General features: G+C 33.0%; 1 protein-coding gene across 2 annotated transcripts in view; it reads right to left on the bottom strand.

Annotated features, from left to right (window-relative positions):
• HPS1 (Hermansky-Pudlak syndrome 1 protein) overlaps positions 1-14,532 on the bottom strand; it is a 481,651-nt gene that overhangs the window by 321,875 nt on the left and 145,244 nt on the right. For both annotated transcript variants that reach the window (XM_090391100.1, XM_090391101.1), the window contains exon 4: positions 624-738. In XM_090391100.1, coding sequence (XP_090247226.1) covers positions 624-738 — 115 coding nt within the window. The remainder of the gene's footprint in view (positions 1-623; positions 739-14,532) is intronic.

The raw sequence follows: 14,532 nt of genomic DNA, 5'->3' as shown, positions 1-14,532 counted from the left end.
TCACAGGTTTGACACAAGACTTTTTTCAACATATAGCAGAAGTGATAATAACAGGTAATCCCTGAAATTGTTTAAGAGAGTAGTTTAGCAAATTTGTTACGAATAATTTTTTTTTTTTTTTAGAGTGAAGTGAATGGGTTACCAGAGGTGGTTGTAAGTGCTTTATGAGGTCAAAGATTAGTACAATATGTATTGCGTGAATAACTTAGCAAAGGCCTCTCACAAAGAGGCACCTTGGAGATGAAGAGAAAACAATATAGATAGTTTACTTTTCTGTTCTAATTTTTAATTATATTAACAAAAGGGGTACTTTTTAGGTGGGAAATAAATTTCATCACCTGGTTTGAGACGATCACCCCACTTACCGACTCTTTGGAGGCCTGAAGTGACCTGGAAAAACAGTTTCATGTTTGGTCTCTAGATTATCTAAAAAATTCATTAAAAATATGAATATATATAAAATTGATAAAAATAGAAAAAAAAATCCTTAGTTCACCCAAGATACAAAATGTACTATAGGTTTTCAAATACTCTTTGGTGGATGGGAGAAGCATAAAACTTTTATTTTCAATCAAACAACTTTTCATAATACAACCTGTAATTCATTTTGAAAATAAACTTACCTCGACCATAAATGCTTGTTGTTGCTCTCGGAGCATTTCCCACATATCTATCATCTCAGAAAGGAATTGTGCCCTATAACTGAATTTATAACTAAATGTATCCGCTTCATTTATCCTAAGTAGGAAACAAAACAATTAATATTCTAACATACTCAAAATCCAGACTTTACTGTATACCAAAATTTATAAATAAACTAATGCAGATTTAAGAAATGCAAGGAAATAAAAATTTGCAAGCATCTTTTTGCAACTTCATAAAAGTTGCACCTGCAGGGCTGTACAACCTAGCCTATCAGCATTCATGTTTGTCTATGCATTCATGCACAGACAAACAGATAAGAAGGAAAAAGGAATATGAAGGAAGGACAGAGGTAGATGGAATGAAAGAAGAATAGGAGTGGCTAGCTAGATTTCAAACTGGAGAGTAAATGGATTTTGACCAGCAGTGGCTGGCATTCTTATGGTCTCGAAAGAAAGAGAATTATAACTTCTCTTTCTTTCAAGACCATAACAGAGAAGTAATAAGTAATGAACCCAGGTTGATAAACAAACTTGAATTTATTTGTAACACAGAAAAAGGCTTAAGATTCATCCCAAATAACATAGCAGACAAAATAAGTTTAGAAACCGTCAACATTTTAAATCATAACAAAACAGTAACAAGCAACTTAACAAAACACACATTAACAGCGGTGAAATCATTAAAGTCAAATCTGAACATTGTAATAACTAGAGCCGATAAAGGAAGTGGCATCGTTATTTTAAACTGAACCACTTATGTAGAAAAAAATGAATCTGCTAGTCTCAGACAATAACACATACCAACTCGTTAACTACAACCCAACCAATAGAATAAAAAAGAAAACAGAGAAACTACTTAAGTCAATTACCACATGGCCCAAAGATACGGTCAAAAAACTTTTTCCGCACTATGCTCGTTCTGCAAGAATTTACAGGCTACTGAAAATACACAAAGAAAACACACCACTACGGCCTATAGTTGAAGGGATAGATAGCCCGAATTATCACTTAGCCAAGAAATTAGCGGCAACACTTAAGGAGTTGGTAGGTCTTCCCCCCCCCCTCCTATATCAAAAACACGCAACACTTCATAAACGTCATCAAAGATATTACATTAGATAAAGATGATTTATTAGTCAGTTTTGATGTCTCTGCCTTCTTTACAAATGTCCCAATCAATGACACAATCCTTCTTTTAACAAATTCCCTCGAGATATCATGATTCTCTTTGCACATGTATTGCATTCTGGTTATTTTGAATGGCAAAACGCTTTCTACCAACAAAAAGAAGGCACAGCCATGGGCTTGCCATTATGCCCCCTCCCCCTATTGCTAACTTTAACATGGAACATTTTCAGCAACTTGCTTTAGATTTCTCTCCTTTAAAACCCAAAGTCTGGCTTAGATACGTTGACGATGTTTTTGCGATCTGGTCCCATGGCCGCCAGACACTAGACACATTCCTTAGCCACCTAAACAAACAACACAAGCGCATACAGTTCACAATTGAGATTGAAAAACAGAACACACCTCCATTTCTAGATACACTGGTCACACATCTTCCTTCTAGCAATCTTTCCTTCACTGTTTACCGGAAAACGACACATACTGGCCAATATATACACACAAACTCCTACCACCACCCAACACAAAAACTAGGTGTCATCAATACTCTAAAAAACAGGGCTCTGAAGATCTGCTCCAGTGAACAGGCACTGAAAGATGAATTTAAAGTTATCAGCAACACTTTTCAAAAAAATGGGTACAGCCAAAACACTATTAACAAAATTCTCTACAAGACCTCAATAAAAAAACAAAGATAAACCAGACTACAATAAAACTATAATCATTCCTTACATTAAAGGCCATCAGATAAAATAAACAGAATACTACAAAAATACAACCTCAAAGCCACCTTTAAACCTCCTGCAAAATTAAAAAGCTTACTCAACTCATCCAAAGACCCACTCCCTCCACTGGCCCACCCTGGAGTATACCGTATTTATTGCACCTGTAACATACCATATATAGGAGAACAGGATGCACAATTCCCATCAGACAGAAAGAACATAAAAGACACATTAAATATAATAATTATGGTGAAGCTGGCCTTTCTGATCATGCCCTGAACACCTCACATAGAATTGACTGGAAAAGCACTAGTTGTTACATCACACCAAAACATGGCATGAATGCAAATTTAAGGAAGCCTGTGAGATTATTACCAACAACCACAATCTGAACAATAATGATGGTCTAAAAATCCCAAACATATGGAAGGCATATATTCGACCCACAGAACCTTCCTCTCTAAGAGCAACTATAAACAGGACTATAGAAAATCCAGGATCCAAATCAAAAATAACAATTGTAATGCTAAAAATAGGACATCATTGTTACTGAAAGAAAACTATCTGTAAGAAAGAATGTTTATTCATGTTATCATAAACAGAATTTAGCTTGATGTAGTTTATAATTTTTTTTTTTTTCGCTAGAGGTCATGCTATTGGTAGAATAACTTGTGATCAATTCATTGTTTCTCTAGCTTACTATATATAATGTAACTTAGCTTGTCCTGTATATTTGTATATGCTCCAGATGATGATCTTGATATGAAGATCGAAACGTCAGGATATTAAAAGAGTTATTTATAACACGGTTGTAAAGTCCATAATTTCTAAAATGAATGCTGATCACCGTGTAACACTAAAAGAAAGGAAAGAGAAGTAATGGTGGTTGCCAGTTTAGTAGGATATTTTCCATGAAAACTCTCACAAGAGATAAGAAACAAAACATCTATGAAAGTGAGTGGAGTAAATCTGTGAAGGAGGGGGTCATCAATTGAATTGTCTTCTGGATAGCATCATTCATTCATTCATAGGGAGATTTTAGGTAAATGAACCATCTCAAATGTGCAAGCAGTATTCAAAGGATTTGGGATTTATACTATTATAAAATATATACACGTTTACACAAGAATATTATTTAATTTGCCAAATATTTCAGTCTGAATATTACAGACCATCTTCAGTGGCTACATAGGAATAGTTTTAAAAAACAAGGTGGAATACGAACAACTGATCATTCACAAATAGAAGGAGCCGCATGATGTCATATCACTAAGTATTAAAAGAGTAAACATTTTTTAAAATTTTTTTTTTTTTTTATCATAGTCATGATTAAATTAAAGATATTAATTCAGAAATTCATGTAATAATCTTAAATAATATTAGACTAAGGGGGGTGGAATTATATCCTGATTAAACTTTCCCAAATTTTTGATATAGATATACAGTCGTTATGATTCAAGTTAGGACGTTGAAGTAAGGCCTCCACACTTTCTTTAAATAAACGTTCAAATTTATAGCGACATCTGTGTAGGAGGAGAGTCTTGGACCAAAGGATGTTGTGGCTTGTTTCTATTCCATGCTGAGCAAATCCAGATTTCTCAGGTTTGTTGTGTTGAATGGATGTGGATGATTGATGCTCTTGAATTCTTTTATCTGTAGAGCATCCAGTTTGTCCAAAGTAGCAAAGATTACAGTTACACGGAACTTGATACATCCAGGTCGAGACATAGTCGAACGTTTATCTTTAGAAGAAGGAAAATAGGTGGATAATTTGTTAATAGGTGTATAAGTGGCTGTTAAAATCATATTTCTTCAGAATTCTTGAAATTGGTTCTGAAATCCTGGAAATGTAAGGAACTGGAACTCAATGTATTGAATCATTGCTGTTTTGTGTTGGATTGTAAGAATCGAAAAGATGTTGTGTAGTCTTTTCGGAGAAGCCATTCAGTTTCATGTGACGTTTGATAGTCGAAAGTTCTTTCTGTAATAAATGAGAAGTTGAACAATTTTGGCTCGTCGGATTAAACATTTTATGATTCCTGTTTTTTGACAAGGATGATGGGCAGATTCTTTGAGAATATAACGACCTGTGAAAGTTGGTTTTCTGTAAACTGTTGTTGTAAGAATGCCTGAAGGTGAACGGATGAGGAGGACGTATACAACGTCCTCCTCATCACTGAAAAGGAATTCATTGAAAAAGACAACGATAACTCGCTGTCTCTTTCAATCTCCATGGTAAACTTTATACAAGGATTTAGGAATTGATACTGCTTAAAAAGGAAGGTAAGGAGTCTTTGCTGTTATGAGGCCATACAGCAAAGATGTCATCTATATATCTAACCCAAAAGGATAGTTGAGGGAATATAGATGAGAACATGATTTCTTCTAGATGTTCCAAATAAAAGTTGGCTAGAGCAGGAGAGAGTGGACTTCCCATGGCTGTTCCTTCCACATGGTTGTAAAATTTGTTTTGACATAAGAAATATCCAGAGTGCATTACAAAATCAAATAACTTTATAATGTCTTGTGGGAAAATGTCAGCAAGTAATTCTAAAGTCTCTTTGAGAGGTATATTAGTATATAAAGATTCTATATCAAAGCTAACCATAAGATCTGTAGGTTGTAATGTGATATTTTTCAATTTATTTAAGAAATCCAAAGAGTTTTTTTAAAAAAGAGCATGAGCTACCTATGTGTGATTTCAATAATTTAGCTAGATATTTGGCTATGCGATAAGAAGGAGAATCAATACAATCCACTAGAGGGCGAAGAAGAATATCTGTCTTATGTATTTTAGGTAAATCATAAAAGCTGGGGGGGGTCTTGCAAAATGAGTTTTTTTACCTTTCAATCGTGTCTACATCCAAACTTATGACCTTATCCAGCAGGGAGTTTAATTTCTTCAGTTGTCTGTTGGTTGGATCGTGATTGAGTTCTTGGTATGTTGAGCGATCTCGAAGTAAAATGGAAAGTTTTCTTCTATAGTTTGAAGAGTCCGTAATTACTGTCGCTTTCCCCTTGTCAGCTTTAATATGATGAGGTGACTGTTGTTTCTTAAAGAATGTATAGCTTTCTTTTCAGAAAGAGATATGTTTGAAGGAGGAAGCTTGGCTTTGAGTAGCGAAGAAGCAACTTCTAGACGGAGAGCATTAGCTTTTTCACTTGAAAGATGAATGAGGTTCCCTTCGATGTTAACTAGAAAATCTAGATATGGAATCTTTTTAGGGACTATAGAGAAATCGTGTCCTTTTGAGAGGATGAGAGTGTTTCACTATTAGTTAAAGGCCGAACGGATACGTTGACAATCCAATTATCTGGATCTTGGAACAGCTTGATTTGTTTAGAAACAAGAACATCATATTTGTGGTTTAGATGTTGATTCTGTTTTTTATATGAACGATTAGCCACATTCAGAACTATGTTTGAAAGATGTGGTTCTAAGTTTGTGTAGATATAGGTATGGAGATCAGAAACTTGATGATGGTTAATAGCCAGATCATGTTTAGCTGCTGTGAGTTGATTAAGGATTAAAGATAAACTGGTGTTCCTGTAAATATTATGAGCTCCAGGAGATTTAATAGTTTCTTTAATCTTAGCAAAATTAGGAATTATCTTGTTGTCGCAGCATTTTTTCAGAAAGATGATCCTCGCTCGCAACTTACCTTGTGTAACTGATAGTTTACCTAATTTACCGTTTTTTTTGGTGAAGTTTTCCCCGTGAAGAAATAAAATTTGATTCTTTAAAGATACTTGTGACATTAGGATTATAAAATATATACATGTTTACACAAGAATATTATATACTTTAGTAGTTGTATATGTGAAAGATAGCATCCTGAATACAAAAGTACACTTGATTTTATGAAGACTAAAGAAGTTACAGCTTAGATGTTTTTTTGCCAGAATGCAACTAGAGATGCAAGTCAGCCCAAGAAGAGAAACCTGATGAAGTCTGGATATCCAGGTGCTATCAAGAATGGAAAGTGAAGTGAAATGAGATTAAAAAAAATGAGATGTAGTTCTTTTTTACCCAAGTTGAAATCAAAGTTTCCTCATCAACTTTGTTTCTGGCCACAATGATGTTGCTCAATGTCAGTTATAGCACCATGAGAACATTACACTGTTCATAAACCATTTTGTTTTATCACTGTACAAACTGTCCAATCAATATATCTGAATTCTTTTCGAAGATCTTTGTGAACTTTTTTGACATCTAAAATGTTTTAAGCCTCAAAATGTAAACATTTTGAACTAAAAACTTCAAAAATGTGTATAGAACAAGTGATAAGCACAAAGAACAAACCTAAGTATGACTGATCACAGATATACACAATGCATGACCAGTGGTGGACTCTGCCACTTATTTCATCACAGTCATTTTCTCAAAAATAAGTGTCAAAGCATTAAGTTAGCTGTCAGAGTGCATGAAAAAGAAATGAGTTTCAAAAATGGGACAAAAATTATTTATATTTTTCCTAAAATGATAGGATGGCTGGGAGACTGCAAAAAAAGGAGCTGTCCTTGATGAATGATGAGATTTAAAATTATAATACAGTAAACTAAAATTGAAAATAGGTATGAAGTTCCATGGAAATCTAAAAAAAGTGCTTAAATGAGGCATTATCTGAATGTATCTCTAGAGTTTGAAGAATCAATAGGATGGGAGTGAAATGGATGGTGCAACCTTATTAAGCAAAAAAATCCATAAGAAGATAATGTAGAAGGAATATCATGAGAATAAGAGTGAGAGAAGTTATGTAATGTATAAAGCACAAGCCAAAAAAAAATAAATAATAATAATGAGTATTGTGTGGAATCTATGTAGCTACAGAAATCAGTTATGAGGGCTAAAGGCAATCCAAAAGAATTTTATTATTATACCATAAATAAAAGAATCAATGTGGAAGAATATCTTTACTGAATACAGATAGTACTTTAGCATCAGAAGCTAATGAAATTGTTCAATTAATGAGTGCTCACTTTGCTAGGCTATATCAACCAGATAGATGTATGTAATATGGTGCACAGTACTAGTGCTACATTGGGTGAATATCAGCATGTATGCTAAAGGAATGCTCAATTTCAATGTTCAATGTGTCAATTTCATGGTGGTGGTGGTCTACAGGACATCTGCGAGGTGACAGATGAATGAGGCCCTGGATTGGCTTTCCATATTGGACATTGACCTGTAGCGGTTTTGTATTCCTTTTGCCATAAGAATATTTAAATAAATTGGATGAAGAGTTAGAGGTGCATTAAAATGAGATTGAAGAGCTGCTTCATAACCTGAATAAGAATTCAGCAATAAGGACAGATGGAATATCAGCATGTATGCTAAAGGAATGCTCAACCAAAATGGCTAGGCCTTTGACATGTTTGTATAACTCGAGTCTCAGCTCAGGAAAGAATGTATGGTAGTTTTGTACAAGGGCGGTGCAAAAATCAATGTATCTAACTACTGGCCTATCGGTATTTCTTGTGTGGTGGTAAAGATTTTAGAGAAGCTGGTAAGAACTCATATAAAGAAATGGGTAGATAGACAAGGTTCAAAAATAACAAATCTGTTTCAAATTTCAAAATGCAAATCCAAATAACTACTTTACTCCAAAAATAAAACATCTTTTCAACAGCAACTTTTGATGGCATTTCACTAAGTGGCACTCTAAGAAATCACACAGTTCTTTTGCTGTGAGGCGAATAAAAGGAAAAACATATATCTATGGAAGGATAGATTTAACTAGTGTTGATGATAATAAGATAACAGAAGCAGACAAAATAGCTACTGAGTGACCTAGAGTGTATAGTCCAAGTAGAGATACAGCAGTGACTGATGTGAGAATAGAAGGTAGATGAATCTTTAGGATATTACAGAATCTTAATGCAAATATATGGGATTAGATGAGATATCAGCCTGTGTATTGTGAGCAAGAAAATTAGCAGCTCATCTGATTAAGCTATATAATTTTCAGCTGTGGAGAGTGCTAAGGGAATGGAAAGAAGGAAAAATACACCCACTGCATCAAGGAAGCTCCAAGACAGAGGTAACAAATTGGACTTTCCTAGTACATATGATAGAATTTTATATGAAATTCTGTTGCATAAACTGGAGAATATGGGATTAGAATATAAATTATTGGGTTGGATACGAGTAGCTGATGGATTAGTATCAGAAAGTAGAATATGGGGAGGAGTGAATTTGCCAGATTTAAGGTGACCAGTGATATTTTCAGGGATCAGTTCTTGGACCATTGTTGTTTAATCTCTACATTAATTATATGTCTGACAGAAAATTTTTAATTGTTTGCTGATGATGCAAAGATAGGCAAGGTAATTAGGGGTGCTATTGATTTACAGCACTAGCAGAATGATTTCAATAAGCTGGGCAAATGATGATGGCTATCAATTCAATGTCAGCAAAGTTATGCAGTTTGGAATGATGAGAATTATAATGCCATATTACATTGGTGGGATTATGTTTGGAGGAACTGATGAGGCTATGGATCATGGAGTTACACTGTGTAATTACATAGTAATTACACAGTGGACAGGAATGTGAAATTCAAAGGTCACATTGCAAAAATTTCAAATATTACTAAGAAGACAATTGCAATTTTGAAATGAGCATTCATACGTAAGGATAAGGAATCCTTTCCTTCATGCTTCCACAATGATCAGAATACATCTTCAAAAATTATGGAAACAACTACCGTGTGTTAGAATAAAACTTTAATATAAACCAAAATAACTCAACATTTCGACCTTCACATTAAGATCAACATCTGTAGTATACACATATATACAAAGAAACAAGCTGCACTACAATCTACATGGTATGCTGAAGTTAGATTGATTTAGTCAACTTTTAAAACTACTGGCCTGCCCTCTGGTGAAAAAAACAAAAAACCACCTTACTGCATAAAAGCTAGTCTTGTTATTATATTATTATCTATTGGGTTATAAAATTAAATTAAATTAAGCTAGAGAGCAATGTGTTCACACAAACAAAAACATCAAAGCTAGAGTCCTGTTATTATGTTATTATCTAGGTTACAAAATTAAATTAAGCTAAAGAGCAACATGTTCATTATCTATTAGGTTATACAATTAAATTAAATTAAGCCAGAGAGCAACTTGTTCACAGAAAAAATTTTTTTTACTTATATAATTATAAAGGTATCCCTCACAGTTAATTAATCCCTCGAAGTTACCACGTATATCAAAATTGTGTTAATCAAATCTAATAATCAATGGTACAATTTGTACCATTGATTATTAGTACAATTTGTCCCTGATCGATTACTGTACTAATAGTTCGTTTTATATGGTACTCTTTTTGGAACAATAAAAAATGAATGCAAAGTAACTGTGTAATAAATACTTGTACCTACATTAGTTACTGCAATTTTTTTTAATCAAAAGAAGTTATAGAGTCGTTTGAACAGTTCTAGTTTTTTCTTATCGGTGTAAATTCTATGATAACAAGTAAAATGACTCTCCAGACCTCAGCAAACAAGCATTATTCGATTAACATCTGAATCCATATCCATTACTTGCTGCTTAAGCGATTCTAAACTGAAAATATTCCATCCAGTTCTTTGACTGCTATTTCCTTTGGAACCTCATCTTCACATTCCATTTGTTCGTTGTCTTCATATGTGCTTTGTTCAATTTCAAGAAGATTGTTGTCACTGAAATCTTTTGAATTTGAATCCAATAATTCTTTAACATCTTCTGCATTAACACCGAGGTCTTCACCAATTGTGACAATTTCTTTGACCACGCTGTTCACAGGATTTGAAAAACCTAAGTCATTAGTGCATTCTGGCAGAAGGTTTTTCCAAACAGCTGTCTTGCAACTAGAAGAAACTTGCTCCCACGAGTCATGAATGTTCTCAATTGCGTGTTTAATGTTAAATTTTTTCCAAAATTCTTGGAAATAATCGCATATTCTCCCGTTGTTGTTTCTACTGTCTTTGAGAATGCCTTTTTAAGAAAACAGGCTTTGAAAGTTGCAATGACGCCCATGTCCATGGGTTGTAGCAATGATGTCGTATTTGGTGGGAAAAATAAAACTTCACATTCTCACACAGATCATTAAGAGAATTTGGATGACCACGAGGCTAGCAGCCTCATGGCGTGAGCATGATTTATTTTGGTAAATTTAATCAAAACTCTTGCCGCGTATATCAAGGGACTGCCACAATTATCAAATCCGCATTAAGCAAAACCACGTTAAGCAAGGGATACCTGTACATTATGTGACCAGATGTACAGCAAAACATACAGCATTTGAAATATTTTATTCACCTTAACAGAAACAGTAAACTACGAACATACATTAATTGTTTATTCTGAGGAACTTTTTCATGTAAAATTATTTTTTGATTATATGCCAAACTTTTAAAGAGTATTTTCAGTTTTGAATAAATTATGGACTGCAGAGAAAACACAATTAAAACTTAAGACAAACATTCTTATTGCAAAATATAATATGGTTGATACCTGTGAAGATGTTATGAGTGAAATATCAGAAGATGATGAATTATTGAAAAGAATTCATTCTTCCGAAAAATGTTTCAATTGTTCATTTGGAGAGTTTTAATAGATATTCTTTGTATAAGATAAATAAGTTTTGTGTGATATTTACTTTTGCATATATTATTAAGAATTTAAATAAAAGTTGCTTTTAATAAATATCTATTCATTGTATAAATAAAATAAATAAGTTTTTTGGGGATATTTACTTCTGCATCCATTATTGAGAATTTAAATAAAAATTTCTTGATAGTTTAGCTGTAACAATATTATTAATTAGTAATAATAACAAGAATAAAAGCAAAATATTTTATTGAAAAGGTATGATTATGTTTCTGTTGGGATAAGAAGAAATACAGCAAATTTAGAATATGTGCCTGGAGGGAAGGCAAACCTGCAAAGTAGGAAACAAAAGTTATGCAACCAGTGGAACGTGTTCAGTATTGGTCCTTGGATAATCTGGTCACTATAAATACATATAAATTAGAGCAAACCAGTATGGATGGTGGCCAATAAAAACTGAAAAATTGCTTAAATTAAATTAAGCTAGAGAGCAACATGTTCACACACAAAAAATTTTTACTTACATAACTATACATATAAATTAGAATAAATCAGTATGGATGGTGACCAATAAAAGCTGAAAAATTGCTTAGAGTCAGAGTTTGCTGGAAAACTTGAACTAAGTGGGCTGAATGTGCGCCATCCAAATTCTTGGGATTTTTAAGTCACCATTATTATTAAGATTAGGTTGGTTAATCAAAATTTCGCAGGCATCTTTAAATTTCCATTCTTACCAGGTTTTTGTATGAAGTAAGGAACAAGTACTTTTCCAATCAATTTGGTGTACAGTGCTAAGATCATGATCTGAGAGGCCTGCTTCACCAAAATTATTAATGTTTTTTACTTTATTTTATTTCTTTTTTCATAGATAAGGATTATATGTCCAGTTTCCCCAATATAAGGTAAGTTACAAGTGCAATAGATACAATAAACTCCAGGGTGAGCCAATCGGGGAGAGGATCCTTAGAGGAGTTGAATATGTTTTTTAATTTTATAGGTGGTTGAAAAGTGGCATTATGATTATAATGGTGTAGAATTTATTAATTTTATGAAGAATTTCATTAATAGTGTTTTTGCTATAGCCATTATTTATAAATGTATTGTTAATAGTTTTTAATTCTTGTTAAAGAGCTTGTTCATTAGAGCAAATTGCTATAGCTCTGTTTTTGAGGATGACCTTAATGTGAAGGTAGAAACATCGAGTTATTATTTTGGTTTATATTAAATTGATGTTTTACTCTAACATGGCAGTTGTTTCCATAATTTCTGAAGATGTAAGGAAAAGGAAGTTACTTATCCACTTTACAAGGCCTTGATACTCAACTGCTGTGTACTGATTTAGTCACCAGAATTTCAAGAAGATGTAGAAGTTGTGGAAAGGGTACAAAGAAGAGTAATAAAGACGATATTGGGATTATGGAATGTAGATTATTACGATAGATTGTGATAGATTTCAAAGTATGTGAGCTGCTAAACATTGTAAAACAGAGTTCTGTAAAGTTCTGAAAGGTTGTTATAGGTTATCAACTGATGAAATTTTCATTACATGGAAGGTGGGAAAAGGACAGTGGGACTATCGTGGAAGTTAAGCTTATGTTGTTAAGAAAGGATGAGAGCTCGATTTTTCTCTCATACAGTAGTAAGTGAGTGGAACAGTTTGCTTGTTGAAGTAGTCAGTGTATTAAGTGTGAATGAGTTCAAACGAAAGTATAACAGCTAGAGCGAGTGATTTGTAGTCTGTGTCGATGAGTTTTTGACTCTCTAGAGGCCTCAGATAATAATAATAATGTGAGCAAAGAATAATGCCTGCAAGTTGAATGGTAAAGTGTAAAGTAATACACTTTGGCTAGAAGAGATCACAAGTAAAAAGCTGCTTACCAAATTGATGGAACTGGACAATAGGAAATTAATAAGGCACGTGATCTGGGATGATTTTGGACATGGAATTAGAAGTATATTGCAGAGGTTGGCAAAAACTTCATGTCAAAGAACCCACTGATGAACAGGATCAGGGAGATTATTCCCATTTATAAGACTAATAGTTCACATCTGGACTACTATATGCAGATCTAGTCACCTGGATTCCATGAGATAAGGAAGCGGTGGAGAGGATTTAGAAATTATGAGGACAGATTGAAGGTCTGCTGTGTTACTAATGCTAATTGATAGATGGAAAAGAGGGGATATGATATGATATGATAAACACATAAGTTATTAAATGGGGTTCACAGGGTATTGATACAGCAGATATGAAATCAATACATATCAACAATATGTACTGATTTCATATCTGTTGTACTGTTACACTTGTTTTGTTTCTCACTTGTGAAATTTATTGTTATTTTACTTTTTTTTTTTTTGAATTGAAAGTTTCAGATCAGAATATCTGGTTATTTAGATTAGTAATAAAATTTCCTGTGGTGTGTGTGTTCATACAGAGCCGGCGCTATTGTCTTTGGCACCTTCATGCAATTTCTATCTAAGCGCCCCTGTAACGATCGGGAGAGAGTGGTTCTTTTACGATAATAAAAATTTAAATTATTTGAAATTTCTTAAATAAATTTTGACGGAACAGTCACATGTTGGTTCGCTAAATGTAACGAATCGGGGGTGTTGGCTAGGCAGGATAATCGTTAAAAACCAGAATATTCAAAAAATTCTCAAAAATTAAAGCAAATTTTGATAAAGCCACTTCACTTTAATCGTTGAATATAATGATACAGGATTACAGCCTTCTTAAATTAATTCAAATAAATTTTAACTTTAATTAAAATTAAAATGAATTTTAATTAAAGTTAAAATTTATTTGAACTAAAGTTTAAAAAATTCTTGCATTTTACAAGTTACTAAATTCTTAGTAACTTGTAAAAATTTTTTAATAATTTTTATGAGTGGAACTATCTTTTTGAAAAATAAAAGAAACTCAAAATAGATGAGAAAATAAGAAAAGAATTCAGAAATAATTAGAACATTTAATATAATGTATTCAAAAAATGATATCTTTACAGAATAACAAAAAATAAATTAAATTACATAAATATACTTGAAATTTCTTTTATTAAAATTTCAACATTTTTGATTTCATATTCACAAAATTAGAAACAATGATCTTGATGTTTAATTCCGCACATATATCATTTTCAATAGCTATTAACGCCAAACTAACAAGCCTTTTTTTGACATACTTGTTCTTAAGTAGGTTTTAATCAATTTCAACTTGGAAAAGGAATGTTCACCGCTCGCTACACTAACAGGTAGGGTTAATAGTATTCTTAAAGCAATTGAAAAGTTAGGGAAAGATAAATTATTGGACACAATAAAATTAAGAATATCGAAAGGGCTTTTGAATATTTAAATTATCCTTCCGAAAAATATCCCGGAAAGCACATAACTTGTCATATAGTTCTATTGCATTTACGTCTTTATTGTCGCAGTCCTTC

This window comes from Typopeltis vanoorti, chromosome 4 (genome assembly GCF_054136105.1).
Source record: "Typopeltis vanoorti isolate ZY-2024b chromosome 4, IOZ_Tvanoo_1.0, whole genome shotgun sequence".
NCBI classification, from domain to species: Eukaryota; Metazoa; Arthropoda; class Arachnida; order Uropygi; family Thelyphonidae; genus Typopeltis; species Typopeltis vanoorti.
Note: the sequence above shows the minus strand (reverse complement) of the source record. Positions and strands in the feature narration are given on the sequence as shown.